Source organism: Pezoporus flaviventris, unplaced genomic scaffold, assembly GCF_033815535.1.
Source record: "Pezoporus flaviventris isolate CSIRO_AGI_PZ_B2104156 unplaced genomic scaffold, CSIRO_AGI_Pfla_v1 ptg000097l, whole genome shotgun sequence".
NCBI classification, from domain to species: Eukaryota; Metazoa; Chordata; class Aves; order Psittaciformes; family Psittacidae; genus Pezoporus; species Pezoporus flaviventris.
In genome coordinates this window covers 4643282-4664606 of record NW_026892645.1, presented here as the reverse complement: position 1 = coordinate 4664606, position 21325 = coordinate 4643282, and the positions used below count along the sequence as shown (strand labels likewise).

The following is a 21325-nucleotide window of genomic DNA, read 5'->3' as shown; positions in this document are numbered from 1 at the left end:
AGTTTAAAGACATTTCCTCTTGTCCTATCCCTCTGCTTCCTGCACCAAAACAGCAAACTAAAAATAACCAGGAAATATTAAACTAATCAGCATTAAAACCAACTGCCCTAGTTAGAAGCGTCTGACTGGCTTCACCCACGTGCCGACAGGCCCAGGCCCAAACCCAACCAGGACCCGCCAGCTCCCACAGCGCCTGTAACCAGCACCAGTACGCACACACAGAGGCCGCAGCAGGCCTAAGGGCGGGCTGTGGGTCAGCGCCCCGCGGCAGCCCCCGCGCACCGGCCGCTCCCCTCCGCCTCTTACCCGGCACTCCCGAGGGCGAGGGAGGCACCCGGAACAACCACCACAGGCCTGTGTGTGGCACCAAGGCGGGCGAACCGCAGCCCCCCCAGGAGCCCTAACACGCTCCCGCGCCGGTGCAGGCCCTCCCCGCCTCCGCCCGCCACATAACGAGAACGAGACACCTCAAGGCCGCCAGCGCCGCCGGTAATCCCACCTTAACACTGCTCCCACTGCACCCTGCTGCCGGCCTTTCCGTTCCACCCTCCCCGCCTTCCCGCCACAACAGAGGAAGCGTTCCCAGACGGACCTAGCAAAGTGACGGACCAGCGGCGTGGGACCGTGGTTGCTAGGAGACGGGGCACCGCCATTACCCCCCCCTTCAGCGCTGTGGGGCTGGAGCCGGAGATCCGCTGCTGAGCTCTCCCTGCTCCGCTGCCACATCCACGGCCACGCCGCCTGCTTCAGCCCCGGCCCCCCCCCACCACGGTGCGGGGTGATCCCGGCAGCGACATGGCGGGCGGCAAGGGGGCGGCCCCGCGGAGACCGCTGACCCTGTCTGAGGTGGAGCCCGGCAGCGAGAGCGAGCGGCTGGGGGTGGCCCGGGACAGCATGTTGTGCAACCCGCTCATCATCAAGGTGAGACACACGGTCCCTCCCCGCCGGTCCCGCTCTATGCCCGGGTACTACCCACACCTCGCCCGTAGCGGCGGACGGGGCCCCGGAGGATGGGGAGGGGTCCCGGTCCCGCGGCAGCCCCTTGCACCGCAGGCGAACAGGGCAAAAATTGCCTGCTAAAGCACGTGGGGAGTGACAGCAGCTGAAAACAGAGGTTTCCCCCCTATTAATTTACATGGCGAGGAGGGAAAAATCGCGCTGCTCCTCGAGCAGCTCCGTGGTTGATCCTCGTTAAGCACCCGGTAAGCCCCGGCTGGAGACCGGGTTTTCAAACCACGCTGTCACCCCCCCAGCGGAGGGGTTCTGGGGTGGGACAAAAACCCTGCCCCCTATATTGGGATTTATAGACCGGCTGTGGAGGTGACGGTCCGTTCACAAACTCCTGACACTTCTCACCTTACCAATCCCACTGTACTCCAGTCCCGTGGATAGGCTGAGCTCTGGGCGGGACTTGGAAAGCTGTCAAACCGACACCCACGGAAGGTCGCGCTCTACCCCCGCCCGCCCTGGAGTCCCGCATTCCCTCCAGCCGCAGCTGAAGTACAGCTCTCGTCCCCTGGATGGCACTCGCAGAATGGCTTCGTGCCCCGACCAGCCTTTTCCCGTCCCAGTCTCCCCCCCCTACGGTCACGCCGCCGGCCCGGTGCGGAGCGCCACGATGCTCTGGGGTCGGGATCGCGGCTCTGGGGTCGGGATCGCGGCTCTGGGGCAGTGCGGAGGGAAAGGGACGAAGGCTGCAGCCCCGCGGCTGGCACCGAGCGGTTCCACCGGCTGCGCTTTCCCTGTTGTCCGGGGGAGGGCAGCCAGCTTCGCTCAGAGCGTTGGTTTCCCACCGCAGCAAGCGGTGACATTTAGACGCGACTGTACAGTGGTACTTTAACTCCAGTTCCCTTGCTAGCCCGGCAGCGGCAGGCTTGGAATTAAGACGTAAATTTTCGAAATATCACAGAAAATTTGAGTCTTGCAATCCTGATTTCCTTAGTTTTAGCTTGTGAAACTCTTAAAATCGAAATGTTATTGGGAAGGCAAAGAAAAAAGTAGGGCTTGCATCATAACCCAAAAGCAGCTTCACTTTTCAAATCCACAGCTTGTACTTTCTTTTCCCGGGATGCTCTGATAGGAAATTGCAGGATCTTTGCTTAGAAGTGAGATCAGGGTGAGGTTTCCTCATCTACCTGTGTATTGTCCCCTGTCCCGCCAAAGAGCTGCTGTGGGCAGATGTGGCCAAACCCCCTCAGGGTCGAGGAGGCAGCCCCACGTCTTCCCCAGCCCTCCAAACTGCTTCTTAGAAAAGTGTGCTAGTAAATACATCTTTAGGTGATGCATGAATATGAATCAGAAGAGCATATCAGTATATGGCATTTCAGGTACGTGAAGGCGTAAGTGCAGGGGTTAGGTTGATCCTGCTTATTTTCACGATGCATTTACATTCCCTAAGTTGAAATAGGCATAAACCACCCATTAGTGTTGTAAATCCCAGGTCTACAGGTAGAACACTGGGGTAATCCTACAAAGCGCAGCTCCTCTCCTGTAGTGTCTGTGTTGCAGGTAGATTATTTGTGGTCATTAAAATTACATTGACTGATGTGGAAGTTCTGCCCATCTGGATGGGAGCATTTGGTCAGGCACTGTCTGTCCCCAGCGCTCACCTGATGTCTTCTCCCATCAGCTTTAGGGCTTGAGTTTTTTCTCAGTGTCACTCTTACAGAGCATCCTGGTAGTGGGAATTCTGAGCAGTTATATATCACAGGATGTTTTAATAAGACCCAATCTGGATTTCTATCTGGCTAAGTGAAACTAAAGGTTGAGCAAGTTTTGAGAAAAAGTAGTGTTAAATTTTAGCATTCTGGACAACTTCTGTTCTCTCAGGGCTTCCTTGCAGGAGGTGTCCTTCACTGTAAGCTAGCCTGGAGGGATGCAGAGAGATCTGTATCCAGCTGGTATAATCCTTCAGCACAAAGTAACAGAGCTAATAGCAGAGATGCTTTTACTCTTCAAACCAGGGGTAATTTCACCTTATTGTAACTTAGGTTGTAAAGTTTGTGGAGCAAACTCCACATCTCCTGCCAGCTGCCTTCCCTCAGTGCATTGTGCCCCACTGAATGCTGAATGTATCAGTGTGTCTTTCACTGCCAGGAGGTGACAGTGACAGGATGGCAGTTTATTGGATAAGCACTGACCCTCAGCCAGACCTACTCACTGGGACCAGTAGTGGCATACACAAAGCATCAGCCCTCTGCCACATCTCTTCATGCTTCCAGCTGCAATCGGACCTCTTCCCACCCCAGGAGAGTCCTGGGGACCAGACATTTTTGAACAGTTACCAAAGGAGATGGCCAGCAGGTCCCAACCTTCACACTGTGCAGTGCCACCTGAAAACCAGGGGCACAAAGATGGTTTAGAAGAAAGGGACAAAAGGTTTTGAGACAACTGCTGCTTGGACAAGTGCTTCTGGCAGCCATGGGTAGGAACTGAGGAACACACAGCTCCACCAGCTGTTGTGAAGGTTCACCAGACAGCAAGTACACAAGAACCTGAGGCCCAGTAGTGATGGATGGGACACTTAGTCCCTGATCTTCCTTCCAACTGGCATTCAGTCCCCAAAACCCTAATGCAAGCATGACAGAGCTCCTACTTTGCAGCAGCTAACAACAGGATCCCCTAAGTTCTCTCCCAGTTCTCTCACATATCTTCTAAATGAGGCATCACATGCAAACAGAGACCACTGCACAGACGACTGCCTTCATTTCTGGCTGACCCTCCTGCCTCAGCTCTGCCCAGCCCCATCATTCCACTAGGATGTGTCCACACATGCCAGCTATCTTTTTCACATAAAGATTTCTAGGGATGAAAGCTCTATTTTTCATTGGTAGAAGGTGATATGATTAATCAAGGAATTAATTTAGTTTATCAATATATATTTGCTTGCAGGAAACACTGAGGAAATAAACTGGGGAAACTACTTTATCTACTGATGCCAGTAGAAATCTGAGCAAAGCATTTTTGGGTAGTCTGTTTTTACCAGTAAAGCCTTAGCCAAGCACTTTTCTCACTACAAAGTTAAAACTACTGCTTTACAAAACTAAGCCAGCTCTGGGCAAGAAAATTCACCACCCTTAACCCCCAGCATGCCTGACAAACACTCCAGAAAAAGCGGCCAACACCAGTTTGATTTAATTTATATTAACATTTTTTGGATATTGTGCCCTTATTAAGTTCAACATATCACTGCCAAAGTCATTGTGTCACCAGCCTGGAGCTGCACATAGCCCTGGTGTGTGAAGGTAAAAATGCCAGACCCATGTGCCAAAGCATCCACTTACTGTCAAAGAGCAGCCAGGGGACACGCAGAACATAGGGAACTGCTCTCCATGTATCCTCTTCAAAGCCAAGAGACACCAACCTGCCTGCAGAGCCCCAGCCAGAGAATTCAACATTAAAAAGTTGTTTCAGAACTGGCAGTTCCGAGGAGGATGGTGATGGTGCTTTGTGGGCTATGAAAGGCTGCCACCAAGTCTCCCACGCTGCAGGAGAAACAGGTTTAACAAACTGAAGTTTACAGCACTACTGGAATATGTAATATCTGGTTTAGAAGCTTATTATTTACATGACAACTGATGCCAGGCTCTTTTTATTGGCCTGAATGCTAGGTCATTTAGGATTCATTTTCCTAAGCTTTTCTCTTCAGCCCTGAGGCTGGATGTTTTTCTTTTTTTCCCAAACAAGATTTGAAATAATAAAGCTACAGGACTGAGGCAATAAAAATTCAGCAGTTACAGTCTCCTGAAGGAGAATATAGGATGAAAAACCTCAAAAACCAAAGGAATGGGCACACTGGTAGCCTCAGTTTTGGCAATCACAGCAAAGGAAGAGTTAGCTAGGCCAGGGAGGATGAACTGCCCTTCTCAGTGGAGGAAGAGGACACACAGGAGAGCTTGCCCCATGCTTATCTGAGAGCCTGCTCCATGCTGAGGGAGGGCAGCTCAGTGTGGGGGACCACAGGGCACCAACTGGGTGGCCTTGCGACTCCACTAACTACACAGGTACCAAGTGAAGGCAGAAATCACCCACCAATTTCCTCCTTTTTCCTTTCATGCCTATTGAACCTTATCATGAAGTATTTCTGAGCTGTCAGACTTATCACTGAGCAAGGAGCTGCTTGGAGCTGTTGCAAAATCATTTTGGTTTCTGGAACAATCCGTAGGAAGGACAGTTAAGAAAAGCAAGTAGAACCATTTTACCGAACTAAAATTGCGTCACATCATGCCAAAACCCCAAAGCTCTATGCAAGATAAACATGGGTAAATGCACTGTGTGAACAAGAATATTATAGCTCCGAGTTTTAAATTACATGCATCACAAACATCTTTTGCAACAATAATTACTGAAAGGGCAGGTTTTCCATCAGTGGACTTGGAGCTGTTATTAATAGACCTGCATTGTGGCTATAATAGGGCTTTTCCATTGAAGGTTGTGCCCAGTGTTTGAGCCTTTAACCCTCACCTTTCTTTATTTTTTTAAACCTTCCCTCCAAATTCACTCATCTTTAGCACACCAAAAAGCCAAGGTAAACCTGAACTCATGCTCTCACCTCACCAAGCCCTCTCTCAGGGCAAAGCCTAGAGACACCACTCACCTTTGTAATCCTCATCCATCTTTCTGCAAGGACTGCTAACCTGCACAGGAAGGGAAGATGATAAAAAAAAGGCTTCCTTATATACATACCCATCACTGAATGCTCAGACAGTGACTAGATATGAGCTATTGGAACCTCACAGGTGTAGTGTCTCTGTGACAGCTGGGAACGACAGAGAGCAAAATCATTCCTTCTCCATAGAGCACCTATGTTCTGAGTGTGCAGGTCTCTATGGTCTTCGTTGTCGCTGCAGCACATCTCTGCTCTCCTCGAGTGCTTTGTGGGTTCAGGCACAGCCTGAGAGCCCACAGTCACTTCCATGTTCACCAAGAGCCCCAGGTGCAGCAAACTCCGCTGACAGCATCACAGCCCTCCAAGCAGCTTCTAAAGCATTGAGATAACTTCCTTCAGTTTTTAGCTTGTTGATTTAAATTACTCCATTCCCTCTCCTGATACCTGCTCTCAGCTGTTTATAATCAATGCATCTATTGAAAACTTGACTGGGGACTAGATTTTAGCCTGTCTCTAGTGAATAACCCCTGCAAGACAGAGCAGTGTAGCCACAAGTACTGTGAGCCGTAGGTGGAATAGGTTGTCTCTATTTGGTGTTAATTATACTATACCTCAAATCACTCCATGTGCTGAGCATCCTGCCTCCTGTGCTTGCTGCTTGGGGATGCTGAGGATTAATTAGTGTTTATGCAGCATTTTGGGTGCTTATTACTATTATTATTATATCACTACTACTATTACATTTTTGCAATCTAGGGCCAGTGTTATGCTTTTAAAAACATATTCTGAAATGTCTATACAGTACAGCTCAATAATTCATTAGAGAAATAAGCTAATGAAGGGCTGGTTAGTCAAATAATCATTAGGTTTGGTTCTGAGCTTTGTTTTTCCAATGCTCTGACTTCTAAGGGTTTTCTTCTCAGCATGAACTCATTTAAGATTTTAAATGAATGATTTGGTACACTAAAAATTAAACTCCTTATGAGCTTTAGTGCTCTCCCAGATTTTGCACAGACACCACTAAATAAATAAGGCATTTCCAAGAGGCAAATAAACATTCTGCATGAATGAAAGGGGGGGGGGGGGTGTCTTCTGGTTATTTGAAGACAGGACTTAGGCTACGAGCTGCCAGCCGTGATTCAGCAGGCAGAGGGACAGCCCCAGCAGCACCGGGCACTGAAAGCTGCTCACCCCCATGATCAGCAGGCAGTATGTAAAAGCAAGCAAAAGGACATTTTGATCCTTTATGTGAACAAAACAATGCAAATTGGTGAGACTAATAAGCCCTGAAACATTACAAGGTGAATGCCTTTTATGTTTGAGAAAATCTTCTATGTTTATTTGTCTAATACAATGGAAATAAAGCTTCAAAGGCCCTTTGATTTAAAAGTGCATTATTGAAGTCAGCCAGCACAATGATAACCGTTAGACCAAATTGTTGCATTATGACCCTAATAGCAGCGTTGTCATAGGAGAGAATCTGTACAGCCTCTTCCTTGAGTTGCTGGGGATGTAAAAGCAGAAATTCAGCCAAAGGGCAAGAGAATGTAGACTGAAAAGGGAAAAAAATAAAATGAATAAATGGGTCCATGCACTCACAGTGCATCCAGAGCTGCAGCAGGCTATAAATTTTTATGATGAACCTAAAATTCAGGCTTTATTGTCTAAAAGATTTAAGAAACTTTGGGGGAGAGCCAATACCAGTTTATGGCATTGGCCCTAAACCATGTTAGTCCTAGAGATGGTTTTCAGACTAATTCAAATTGAAGACACCATGCAGAAGGTCAGGGATATTCCAGATGCTGATACCTTTTGCCCTTATCCACAAACCCTTCTCTAGGGATACTGAACCCTGAGAGCACCAGAGACCCAGCTAAAACTTGTAAGAGCACAGGAATACCTCTGCCTTATTTCCTCTCTGTCCTTGCTTCTCACTCTACCAACAATAAACATCCTTTCTGCTCTGGAAAAGGCACAAGAAAATGTCCTGAGCATAAAGGGGAAGCTGGTGGAGGCTCAGTAAGGGCTGTCCTGGACAGGACGTCATTGGGCAGGCAACCAGTGGGCAGCTGCCCGAAGAAAAGGCAAAAATCTCATAATTTTTAAACCTTTACCACAATATTTTCCCTCTTTCTGAGTGCTGCCCAGCAGAATATAAAGCAAATGAAGCACATTCACAGCAATCACAAGGACCAGTGTTTCCAGTTCCACAATTCTGCAAGTTTTCAGCCAGGCTTTCCCCAAGGGCAGGTTGCTTGCCATGCAAATTCTTAGAGATACTCTTATGCTTAATTATTGAATTTGTGAAGCCTTTGTCATCTTGCAGGGATTGTTTTGCTCTTGCTTGGCTGCTCACATTGTACAGATTAGACAGAACCTGCAATTCGGAGGATATTTTCTTTTTTAACCATTTGTATAAAATAAATGAACACTGACTTTTCTACTCACATTTATCTGAAGCAGCGTGGAAAAGGAGCCTATTACTAGAATTCCAAAACAGCCTTTAAGAAAAACTTCAATATCAAGGGAAATATCTCTAGTTTGATTTTTTTTTTTTTAAGCAAACCAACGTGGGGTTTGTGCCTAAAAATCTTACAAGTGAAACCTGATTAAAAATAATAGCATAACTCCCAGGCTGGAAGGAGGGGGGGGAGGAATCAGAAAAGCAAACACAGTGAACCTCATATTGCTTAGTGAAGAGTAAACTAGCCTGAAAAATGAAGATGGTTTTAATCACAAGCTTCGGGCTGCTCGCCAGGTAGAAGAGCCCCTTTGTTTGCAGCATGCTTTTCAACTTCCCAATGTCCCTTTACATTCCCTCTCTCTATCACCCTCCTGCTCGCTGCCTGGGCGCTTCTGTAGTTCCCAGGAGATCCCAATCAGGAGGCGACTGTAACTACACTAATCACAGTGTATTACAGTGTGTTAAAGCCCTGATACACACCGAAACGTGGCTGCGTCCATCCCCACGCTCTGCCCCTCTCCTCCCTTGCCGCAGTGCCACAGTGAGAGGCTCCCGCGCTACCTCTGCCACCATAAGCAGGGAGCTAAAATTGTTATCAGATTAGCCCCAGCAATGAAAAGCACAGTCCCAGATCACACTCGCAGTTAGTTAGCATTTAGATAGGCTGGGACTGGGGTCTATACAATAGGCATCAAAGCTGAACTCTTGGTGCAGCGAGAGGGATTAATTTCTTTAACCAACATGCCTGATCTGGCCTATCTCATTACCCTGCCTTGTCAGTGTCGATGTTAGATTTGATTGAAGATTATACCATTTAGGCCTTTCCCCTGTTTTCTACAGAAATCAGGCCTATTGAATTGCACATTCTTCCATGGGCCCCTGTCAATACTCAGTGGCCTGAGCCTCTAATTCTGCTTCATTTAAACTTCATCAACTTTTCCAATCAAGTGGAAGGATCTGAAATAGGCTCCGTAAGCAGAAAGGCCCTTTTTCCTTTTGTCAGATAATTTATTCTGTTTTCTCTTTCTCTCCCCCTCGCTTCCCCACCTCTTTCTCTTTTTCTTCTTTTCGCTCCCTTTCCCTGATGCTGAAAATGAGATTACAGTATTTAAATGACTATGATAATCAATCGGGGGACCTTGAGCCGAGATTGAGGTTAATTTTTCTTAGCAGAACAAAGAAGCGTGATGCCATCGGGGATTTGAAGGTGCAATCTGTGTTTCATGCTTGTATTCCTCCCCCCCCCCCCAATCCAAAAGTGCAGGTTTTAGGAGTCTTTTCTTGTTCCTAACTCTGCAGTTGTTGTGATTTTTAAGAGACAGCCCCTAGGAGAGAAGAAATGTAATTTTGGGCTGATAAACAGCTTAACAGCCTTCAATCAACAATTTTAAAGGGGGGGGGGAATCACTTACATGGTGTGACTGCAGATCTAATGAAAGTGCTATCATTACCTTATTTATTTTTAACTATACTCAGAATAATTTCCAGCAGTGCTATGAGCAGTCCTTCCAGCCTGCACAGCAGAGTTGTGAACTTTTAACTGAAAACCCCTTTCATCCAGCCACTCCACTTCGACTTAGCAACTTTCTTGGTTGCCTGGAAAAAGTCAAGCTTTTTGTCATGATTTTACTAATCACAAAAGGAATTGCTTACGTTTATCATAAAACCTGCATTGAAACGGCTTGTTAAGGCTTTAGAAGATGTATTTGTGGTTGTAACACGCCAACATTCACTCACCTGGATGTTTCCTCTACTCTTCTCAGGAAGAGAGAAAGAGAAAAATATGCATTTCTTTGCTTCCATCCTAGCTGTCTTGTCAGTGCTGTTTTACATGCTGCCACCCAATGTTATCTTTTATTTGTGTCAGGAGAGAGGATTTGACAAGTTCAGTATACAATGTTCATTTGGCAAGGCAAATTTTTCATACCAATTTTGAGTAGAAAATGAAACCATCTTTCAACACAACGAGCAACATCATTTCTGGACAGACTTATTATGAGAAGAAGAATTGAAAGAACTTTATTTCACTGCATGAAAAAACAAACCAAAAACCCAAACCTGGAAATGAGACATTTAAACAAAAAAATAAATACATGTATGGATGTTTGAGGCCAGCAGTTTGTTTTGGAAATAAAAAACAACCACCGGCTGCTGTCAGGTAGCTGTGGCCTCCTTTTTGTTAATCAGATGCTGCTGAATTTAGTCGCATCATAATGTAGCTTTGTTTCAAATCTTTTAAGCTGTCAGCAGATAGGGAAAGGCAGACCGACTTCAGAAGTTTTGTCACTGTTCACCAAGCAAAGCAGCCATTAGTTAACAGCAAATAGGCTGAGGCTTACAAAGATGCCCGGAGCCCAAACAAGGGAGGGACTAGGGCATTTGAAAGGGCTCCGGATGCTTTGCCTCCATCCAGAATCCCAAATGTAACTTCTGCTGGTGCTAAATACTCTGAACAATTCAATTAATGGAAAAAATCTAGTTATAGATTCTGCCGTCCCATGTGTGTCAGGAGTTACATGGGGACAAGCAGCTTCCTTGGGCATAAGACTTTATTTTTTGAGAGCCCACTACCACAATGGGCTTCTAGTCCTTGACAAGGACTAGCTAATGCAACTGCGGTGTGAGGACCCAGGCCAGGTAAACGAGTATTCTCTAAGGAAGACCATGCATTGAAAAAGGGCTGTCAAACCTTCACTGGGTGACAGGTCCATTTCAGCACTCCAGATTCCTGCAAGGCTGGGAGGTGAAACCTGAGGGCCATGTATGTCCTCCATGTTCTGCACATTCACAGGAAACCTCAACCTGTGGTAGGAATCAGGATGCTCTCCAATACCCCAGCTACTTCCCTCTGTGAATTTTACCCCCCAAGAAAAGAAGCAGCAGCCCAAAGATGCCAGTTCAACCCCTTAGGTATGGTAGAAGCTGTGTTTCAGACAGTGGTTTGCCCTAACAGTCTTCTCTCCTTAAACAAATGTTGACTCACTACAGGGAAATGAAAACTCCATTAGACATTGCCACATCGTAGAGCAGACCCCATTACAGCGGTGGAGTTACAATTAATTGGTTTCCTCAGATATTACTTAATTCTGGGAAGGCACAGAGAGATGGGAAGGACAAGGCTGATCTAAACAATAATTTCCTAAAATAACATAATCTAAATAAACTAATGAAGTGATTACACAGTCACTAATCTAAATATAAAGAAGAGTCAAAAGAAAATATTGGGTACATAACAATTTAGAAATATCAGTAGAGTTAATACCATTCTGGTTAGACTCATCATGAGGCAATCAGCATTTGTGCTAAGGGGTGGATGCTAGTTTAGCAGAGTAATTATATTTCATAATATATATATATTTCATGCACCATTTCAAAGAGTCTCATCATCTGCTTTTGTTTGGTCTGCTGTTCATGCTACTTAACTTTTCAGCACACAGATTGAAGGGGCCACTGCCTATATGTCACTGCAGGTTTGGGGGCTGTTTTTTAACTAAGGTTGATTTTGGATTAGGAAATGTAGAGCAAAATAACCGTAAAAAGAAACTCTCTAATATGGAGATGGAATAATTACTACTTTAGAAATAGTCCAACCCAGGCAGGGCCTTCCATGGGCAGAGAGGCAGCAGGGAGCTGCATCAGTGGCATGTAATGCCATGGGGCTCCCAAGAGCCAGGCAGCAGGCTAGGAGCATGCATGCCCCATGGCACCCCATACCCCCCACCTGCTGCCAGTGCAGGGAGCAGATCCAGCCATCTCCCATGTAGCTTTACTGTGCAAAGCTTATTTGCTTGCATTATCAGGGTGAGAAAGTATTTGGCTTCAGGAGAATAAATAACTAGGCTTTATAAGTCATTAAAAATGTATTACAAGAAAAATACAGCACAGCTATAAATAGAAAACAAAGCAACTCTTATATAAACTTTTACAATGGCTGTTACTCAGACTATTTGTCACTGTCTGGTTTTTAAGCAAGTTTAGCAACCATGACCTCCAGAGACCAACAACCCTTGAAGCTTCGGTCCTCCTGCTCAGGTCCTGGCAAGGCATTGGCCTCTGTAAACCTCCCTCGGTTCTGATGATGAGCATTTAGGGGGAGTACCTCAGGTCCACCTTTGTTTTACTTCCGTAAAAGATATCACCTCTCTATGTAAACTACCACAGACACAGATTTTGACTTCATACAAAATGAACTTTATGTAGCAATACATTAATCATTCAGTGATAGTCATTACTTCCTTCCTTTTTGTTATTACTCTAACAGTAGTTCATGTAGATGAAATCAAGCTCATGGCATCATTTTTAAACCTTTTCTGAGAGAATATGCACATTTAGTTTCTTAAGAAGCTGCTATTATTCTTCAACATTCTGCTCAGTGCTCTCAACTGAAGCCAGGGCAAGCCTGCTTTCAGGGGGAGGTAAACTGGACTTCATGGACTTCAGTGCTAGCAGTTCTTGTCCTCTGGTCTGATCTTCTATATCTCGTGTCAAGCAAAAAAATGGTAGATTTAGGTGTCTAATATACATTAATGCAACTTGGCAGCCAGCAGCAAAGAAGTTACCTCAAACTTTCAGCTAACTTCAGCTGTATATTAGAACTTTAAAAGTTCAAATCCAAAGATGAAAACCCCATTGTAGAGTACTTGCAGCTCCTAAACTCCTGTGTGTATCTAATGGGTTGCTCCAAGGGAACGGCTGGGTTGGCTTGGCTGGACAGTGATAAACAGAGATTGCAGCACCCAGGTGTACTGAAGAGACCATAGTTACATATTCAGGTCAGGAAAAGTAGGCCACAGATCTAAATGGGGACTCCTAATAGTCTGAGTTGTGGTTTCTTGGTAAAGAGGACATTTTGTACCACTTACATCTTAATAAATGTGATGTTTTCATCACTATTCTGCTGGTTGCAAAAGAGGGAGCTGCTGCAGTGTGGTCCAGAATGAAAATGTTCTGTTTGTTTGCAGGACAACAGAATAGCCAAGGGCTGGAAGGCAACATTCAGATTTTCCCAAGTGTTGGGCTGCTTAGGATCCAGGGTCACGCTGTCCTGTTTGTTTCCATTAATGTATCTGACCCTGCAAGAGGGTGAGAGATCTTGGTCTTCATCTGATTCCTCATTGAAATGTAGTGGCTCAGACTAGTTTCAAAACAAGCCTGTGCACTGCAGTGCGGCTCATTCACACATTACATGGGTGTGATGGAAAGCAAATCTGTTCTTCTGCACAGACATGCACTCTGGACTGCGCTCCCAGGTATATGGAGACTGCTGGCCAGGACCACTGGCTGATGGTTTCTTAACAGAACAGACCCGTTAGGCTCATTTCTGTAAGAAATGTGAAATTCAGCAAGCAATGAGTCGAAAAAGCAATTTCCTTTTCATGAAGTGTGGGTGCCTGCTTTGTTTTCATCCTAAACTCACAAGAACCTCTTTCTAAAATGCTCCACCAGCCTCCCCTGGTTGTGGTCTCATTGCTCACCCCTCTCCTGCAAGGCTGTTAGAGTGCAGCAGTGCCTTTAATTTGAGAATTTAACAAGTAATTCTAAATTGGGATGTTGGAAAAACCTGTGATCCTATCTACCATGTCTATCCTATCAGATGTGGTTCTGTGCTTTCACTGCCTTGAAAACAAAGGGGAAGAAAGTTGAACACATGGTATCCTCAACTAGAAAGGGCTTTGCTGTAAGAGGATATTGAGTTGTTTTGTAAAGCCCAATATTACGCTTGAATTATGCCTGAATAAGGAAAAAGTACATTGTTAAAGAGCCCTAAACATGGACCATAGTGGATCTTCTTTCTTCCAAACCCTTCAGAGGTGTTGTTTTTGGCTGTTAATGATTTGGTATTGTATTTATAAGCCGGCAGGGTAATCCACAGAGCAGCAGGAGGGGCAGTTCCCTTAAATAAAGCTTTACAATGCTGCTAATTAAAATGATCCTTCCTCTCCCTGTGATGACTAATGAGATAGAAAGAAGAACTGGGGAGGGTTAATGAAAATGTTGCCATGAGATTCCCTATTTTTAATTGGTCTTTTTAATGTTTTAATCTTCTTTATGGTGTGGGGGTGGAAAGGAAGAAATTTTCTTTCAACCTTTCTTGTACCATGCCCAATAGGTTGTATTGAGTAGCATGTGGAACGCGCATTTTTAGCTGTATATTAAGAATCTGTAATCAAAAGTCTGAGACTGAGCATAGCCTTGAGATGGAAGAAGCAATTTTGGACTTCATCGAGAACAGAATCAAGAAATGCGAAACCTGGTTTTACACTCAAGCTTCTAAAACTCCAAGGGAGCATTTGTACCCTGAGGACTGAGGCTAAGATCTATTGTGAAGGACTGGCACTGATGCTCAATAGTATTTAGAGCTTTAGGACATGATGCTCTGTTAAATGCAATATTTATCCCATGAGCATGTCACAGTTCACCTCAGATGTCAAGAATTCAATTAATATTCTATTTAATAGAACACACCGTGACCTAACCTTTTAAGACTCTTAGTGCGTCTGAGGGCTCCTTATTAGTGTCACTCTCTAACTTTCCTTCTCAGCTGATGCATCTAACAACAACTGGGATGGGGAAATTGGGAGCAAGAAGAGAAGGGGAGAGATTTAAATTACTTTTGGACCTCACTGTGAGGATTCAGCAGCTTTATCCCTTGTAAAACTCCGTTTGCAGGGGGTTGGCACATCCCCCTTTTTCCCATTTTTGCAGGGTTGATGTATTGCAAGTTTCAGCTTTCTATGGATTCAAACCCACAAAAGGCATTGCCAAATTTTTCACGGTTAGTACCAGTCTAGCTTTTCATTGGCACAGCATTGCCCCTGCCTCACACTGCATTAGCAAACTTAGGTTCAGGGGACACCATTCATATGGCACCTGCAGGATTAAACCTTTGGCTTGAAATTTTGTCTGTGTACTTTGATGGTGGGTTATAAATGCTCAGAGGTTTTGAAATGAGCGTTGCAGAAATTTCTCTGCACTGCATCTGAAAATTGTCTCTGAGATCCCCTGAATGCATCCTGATTTTTCAGATAGGAGAATTACAGGATTCCTTCTGGCTTTAAGTCCATGAATAAGCAGTGCTGCCTTCTTCCCCCTCCCACTTAGGAGCAGTGGCACTTTACTGCTGAAATCAGAGGTGCAGAAGCAGCTTTTGCCATCCTTCCATCACCTCCAGTAGGCTACTAGGAGAAAGGCATAAAAACCCCAGTAAACTGTGCTTTTCAGATCATATGAAATAGGAGACAGGCTTAGTAACCTGATGGGAATTATATCTACCTTTTTAAAAGAATAGAATTAATTTTTAAAGCTCCTAATTGGGATCTGTTTCAGCCCAGTACCTTTTCTGTGCAAGATCTGTGAAACAGATTAGAAATGGAAAGACACTGAAAGCAAATAACTGGTTTAAATTATTCTGTACTAAATAGCAAAAGCTTTCTTTAAGGCAGCTTAAAGCTTTCTTTAAGTCCCCTGACTTCAGGCAGGCGGGTAGGATGGGGTTAGCACTGCAGAGAACACCTACCGGCAGCTGGGAGGGGGAACACACTATTACCACACCTGTGATTTCAGTAAGATTTGTTGGGAAGATCAACCAATAAATACAGAGTCTGTACCACAGCTCCTTAGAGTGGGAGGAAGGACAGATATTGTGCCAGATATTTCCATGCAACTATATTCATTATTTATGCAGAAGAAGAGATATTTCAGGCAAACAGAGCTGAACCATGAGTGACAAGGTATCTTTCCAGCACATAGGGTGCAGGAAAATTGCACTGAGGTTGACAGCTTTTTAATGTAGAGTCTCTATTTCACTGAATTACTGCATGTTGGCATTTCGAAAGTACAAGATGACCTATTTATTAGCTGTGAATCAAACAGAAATTACATGCTAGGAAATAAAAAAGTTGTATGTTTTCTTCCAGCTGGTAAGATGCTTATCCTACAGAAGTTATATTTACATAAAACCTGCAAACAAAGGATCACCAATCACAGGGCACTAAATTTAATGTCATAGGACCTATATTCATCTTGTAATATTGCAATCATATGTGCTTGTTCCCTTACATGTGATGTAATATTAAATGTATGTGTGTCATAATGCTTTAAAATTTCACTATCCTTGCTCTGCTTAAGCTCGTATCATCCTCTTCCTTCCTGAAGAGGAAATACTGGGTTGGAAAATTAGCTTCAGCAGTAACATTTACCCTAAAGGAACACAAAATGGTTCACTGAGATCAAGCTTTGTGTATTCGTAGCTGACCTCTTCAGGCATGTGCCCTCTCCATGTACATACCAGGGTCAGAGATGCCCTTGATTTGGGGATGCCAGGCTATCTAGTCCTGCCTCTCAGTACATGCAACACTTTTTACCTGTCAAAAATCCTAGCCAAGCTTGAGCAAAAGCTGCCCAACATCACCTGTAGTGCAGAATGCTAGGAAGTGAGAATATAATTGCTGTGACCAGCAGCAACAGACTGTTTTACACAGTGTGAAGGATTCATCTTGCTGTACCAAATCCAGGCATCTTGGAAAACCCAGCCACAATTCAGTTATATAGAGGGCTTCCTACAACACATGGGAAAGGAAGGTGAACATCACCCAACCGACGTCTCTCATGCATATGCTTCTATTGTCTGTGTAATCAATGCACAACCCCCTGGAAATGCTATGTTCTTTTTCATTTGATAATGAAGCTGTATTTCATTAATTCATAAGAGGTGGCATCATCCCATGGCTTTCAGGCAACATTTGCCGGCAGCAATAGCTATGAATCTCAGAGCTGCTGTCTTTCACAGTCCACCATTAGAAAGGCAGCTGTTGCTCAGAGGAAAGCATGCTGTTTACTGATGCTTTAAAAACGTAACAGAGATACAGCCAGCCCTGAGGCTTCTCTATGATGTCGAAAACAGTAAGGGTTTACCCACTGCTTCTAAAACAAGGAAACCACAGGTTTCCGTTATGAAAAAGCTGAATATCAATATACCATAGAAAGTAAGCACCACATATTAGGTACACATCTAAGCCTGGAAGGAAGTGTCCTCTCCTGGCCCCTCTTCACCTTCCTGCTCGTAAACGGGCAGTGCCAGAACATCAGGAGGAAGGTAACCAGCTACCAAACTAAATGCTAGGAGCTGGTGGGCCATGCCAATGGAGCATTTCCCTGGGGAAAAGGCAAAAGTGGGAGGAAAAGCTGCCAAAAGAGCCCAAGAAGTGGCCCTGCACTTTGCCAGAGCAGCAAATGCCACATCTGAAGGAAATACCCTTACAAAGCACAGCTTGTCATTTGAAGAATGAAAATTCAGCTTTCCTTGAGAACTTTGATATCTAGGATGTGAAAAAAAGCTCAGAAAGAAAAAGCTAAGATTGTTGGATTTGGTAACTGACATTCAAATGAAGGTAGAACAAGTTCCTGCCTTCTCTTCCCTCACATTCTTACATAAACCATTTAGAGTTGCAGAAGCAAATATCAAAGCCCAAACCTGGAGCAATGTTAAGTATAGCTTTATAAATTTATTTCCATATACCTTTTAGCTCAGGAAGAATTTTGTTTACTTTCCATTTTTTCATTCCAAGTACCACGATCATCAATAAGAGTAATCCCCCCACAAAAAAAAACAAGAACAAAAACCAGCCAATGCTTGGAATACAAAAGGGTGCAGAGAATCATTCAACATAGACGCACACACACAGTTGCTACAAGTATGCAAGGGTGTAGAAGCAATAATCTGATGTACAGATTGATGCAAGCCACCAGCAGTCTGTAAATACAAAAATCTGCAGTATCACAGCAAGCATGTGGCCTCATTTCCTTCCTTCATCAATCCCTCCTGTTCCTCCTCCCTCTGTAGCAAGAGCACAAAGTCTCGGTGTCTTACTGCGTGGCCTGGATGTTGTTTTCCTGATCAGAGCAGCAGGCTTTGTAGGGAAGATGAAATGATTGCTGACTCTTTTCTTCTCATTAAGTTTGTTTACACTGTGGACCATCGAGGTTTCACTGGCTTTGTCTCTCATGTACTCTGCTTTGAGAATCCCCAGCATTCATTAAAGTGAAGCCAGCTAAACCTGCACAGCTCTTACATTACTTAGCAAAATCCAGTATGAACTTATCGCATATGTATCATTATTCTTTTTAAAAAAATAAACCTGAAAGCCACAAAATTGGCTGTATGGAAATAAAATTGCTGCCAGGTTTATTCTTTGATTTGGTGCTGGTTGTACCTAACCCCATTCTGGACCAGCAGCCTCCAGAATTAGAGCTCCACTATACCCCAGTGACTGTGGCCAAAAGCACCGAACTCATCCTGACTTTGCAATAACCTAACAGACATTTGACCCATCTCCTGAAGAGGGCAATGAGCAATAACCTCCCAGTACAATTATCATCTCTGTTAATCCATCCGTGTGGCAGGGAAGGGAAGGACAACACTAAAAACTGCTGGTCCAGCTGACAACCACAGAAGGAAATGAAGAGAAGGAAAAGTATTACAAAATTCTTGTGGACTTCTCTGAAATCCATTAACAGAGTCATGTGTTGAACTTTACAACTGTAATTTTTGGCTCTGCCACTTTGCCCTTTTGGGACTGCTAAGCAATGCCTTTCACCAGCCTTAAATTCTAATCAGCTTTCTAATTAATCAGCACCACTTGGATATATACATTCTATCAATATCATTTTCAGACTCATCAGTATAGTGTCTGCTTCCTCACAATAGCTGGATAAAGCATATTTTTAAATATATATGCTAATCCAAGTGCATTTGCAATAGAAGCAGGGCAGTTATTTCAGCATTGCACATTCATTCCAAGTTAACACATAGGATCTTTGGGAGAAAGAAAAAGAACTATACATTAGAAATATTTAATTGACCACTTGATATTATTCCAGTCCTTCCGTGTTGAATCCTGAATGGTAAAACTTAACACAACCCTTTTTTGCTTGAATTATCCTCCTGCTCTTGCACATATATAAGCTATGTGCTGCAATGCAAGACTCAAACATTCATCTTCGTAATTTATCTCATTTCCTTTGGAATGGTGTCCCTCAGTGGCTCAGAGAAAGTGGAGCGGTTGTTTTAATAGATTTGAGTTTTATCTGCCTCTCTATTTGCAGCAGAGCATAATAATAATAAATTATGATACTAATAAGTAGGTTGTGCAGAATGGACTACAGTGGTACCACTTCCCTCCCCCTCCAAAAAAAGTAATTTATGGGTACATTCTTGTGAGTTTAGGGGTGTAATAAATTATCAGGGTTCGTTTTTCCATCCAATTTGAGGCAGTGCAGCTGTGTTTTGCAAGCAATAAACTCTCTTGTTGTATTTCTTAGCTAAGCACTGAAAAACACAGTGTGATTTTTTTTCCCCTCCCTTCCCAATTATTGTTGCAACGCCTGGTAGCTTCTCTGTAGTTAAGAGTTTGCCAGTGCTTGTATTATAAACCTGAATTTTCAGGGGCCTATAATTTTGCTCTTTTAAATCATAGAGGGCTAGAAATTGCTGTACATCTCTGTCAATCTACGTGCTTTTTTAACTGAGGGGGGAAAAAGCTAATTTTTAAAGGAGTCCAGAACTGCCAATTTGGAGCCATGTGTGGAAGTCAGACACACATGGATTCAAGTAGCTGGTAATGCCTGGCTACCTCTTCAGCTCCTGAAAAAGCCTTTGAGTGCCTCTTATTTTGGACACATCTTGGGGCAGTATTTGGACTTCAATTATATTTTTAACACAGTGGATGTGAAGGGTAGCACAATGTGTCAATTTGCTTCTGGAAGTTCAGGGATCAAGGATGAGGCTGCCATTTACAGAACCTCCCTCCCTGAAGGTGATGTCCTGCCATTGAGTGCTGACCCAGTGGTTCGGTGTGCTGAAAATACAGCAGGTGTAAAAGGAGCTGCAGCAGTTCAACCTCCCCAGGCATGCAGTCTTAGCCAGCCGTATCGACCAAACACTGTCACAAGGTCTCCGAGTTCAAGAAGTTAAGAGTCTTTGTTGATCTGGTTCCCATTTCCAATATCTGTCCTCTTTGAATTCAGCCAGACACAAACAAGGGTCAAAGAAGGAAGGAAGAAAATGAGATACACCACCACCACTAGAATTGCACGATCTCTCTACAGCAACCTCAGAGACCTGGGGCTGAGAAGTACAGTACAGGTTCAGTTCTGCCAGGAATGGTGCATTCCTTCCCGTCTGCAAAATCTTACTGAATGGGGGAAAAATCCCACCTGACTTTCTCATACCACTTGGTACAGGTACAATTACATCCTACTTGTATTGCTCAGGCACTGCTCTGCAGTAGGGCACAAAACACCTTTTAGTCCATTGGGAGTAAACTAAGAGTGGAGTAAAAATTACTCTGGGTTTCCAGGGTGCTTTTAGGGGGAGCATCACAGCAGGGAAGGAGCAGCTCGCAGCCCCTTTGTGCAGGCTGCTATTCCAGCTGCTCTCATATTAGGCCATACAGCACTGCCAGACTAATGCTTCTGCTAAAGCAACCTTCTACGTGATCAGCAATTAAGCTGTGAAGTCAGCCCCTTAATATTATGTTAACACAGTTCAGTATATTAAATGTAAAACAAGTCATAATTTTTAAAGGTACCTTGGCTTACTGAGTGTAAATGAAGGCAGCAGTAGGACTATCACAGCCACATGCAAATCACCTGCATTTTAAAGCTAACAATAGATTTTGCTTTATTGTTTTGGCATTTAACGAGTGGGAAAATAATAAATTAAGCCACATGGGGAATCCCTGGTGCTTTTACAAACTGAAGCAGTGCCCATTTGGAGAGAGAACATTCCCCATTTTTCTCCCTAGCTGCATTTCTCTTAACCCACCACCTTATTAAAGCTTATAGGGCAAAATTCTCTTCTCCTATTCCTCTGGCAGCTCTTAGTCCACATTCAGCTCTCCCTGCCTTTCTAGCTGTCTTTCATCCTGCAAGTGCTCTCTCTACAGACAGGAAACAGAAGAAGAGGAAAGACTGGTTGGGCCATAGGGAGTCAGAAGAAAGATGTTGTCACAGTTTTAGGAGGGTTACAATAGCTATTAGAGCACGGACAGCTTTTTCTGCCCGTTATAATAGGGGATGCAGGCAGCAGCTACCAGTGCAAGGTCTATGGAAGAGGCAGCTGTGTTAGGCTCTGGTCAGCAGTAAGCAGGATCCATGCTGTAAAAATAACAGGGCCTCTGCAGCTGCCTGGTGTGCCACCATGCCAGGTACCAGCTATGACACCAGCACCAAACTTGTAACTCACTCAGCTCTTA

The 21325-nt window shown here is 44.4% G+C and overlaps 1 protein-coding gene and 1 long non-coding RNA gene across 3 annotated transcripts in view; one reads left to right on the top strand and one right to left on the bottom strand.

Moving 5' to 3' along the window:
• Positions 1 to 722: 722 nt before the first annotated feature.
• Positions 723 to 21325, top strand: part of CFAP77 (cilia and flagella associated protein 77) — a 59728-nt gene continuing 39125 nt past the window's right edge. The window contains exon 1 of the mRNA XM_061476623.1: positions 723 to 921. Within this exon, the coding sequence (XP_061332607.1) occupies positions 796 to 921 (126 nt within the window). The 5' untranslated portion in view covers positions 723 to 795. The remainder of the gene's footprint in view (positions 922 to 21325) is intronic.
• Positions 8261 to 21325, bottom strand: part of LOC133281271 (uncharacterized) — a 53077-nt gene continuing 40012 nt past the window's right edge. The window contains exons 1-3 of one of the 2 annotated variants that reach the window (XR_009747445.1): positions 10762 to 10836; positions 9485 to 9668; positions 8261 to 9397 (exon numbers count right to left, since the gene is read on the bottom strand). This is a non-coding gene — a long non-coding RNA (uncharacterized LOC133281271). Of the gene's footprint in view, positions 9398 to 9484; positions 9669 to 10761; positions 10837 to 21325 lie in introns of those variants that run through there. The other variant, XR_009747446.1, reaches the window with a different exon arrangement.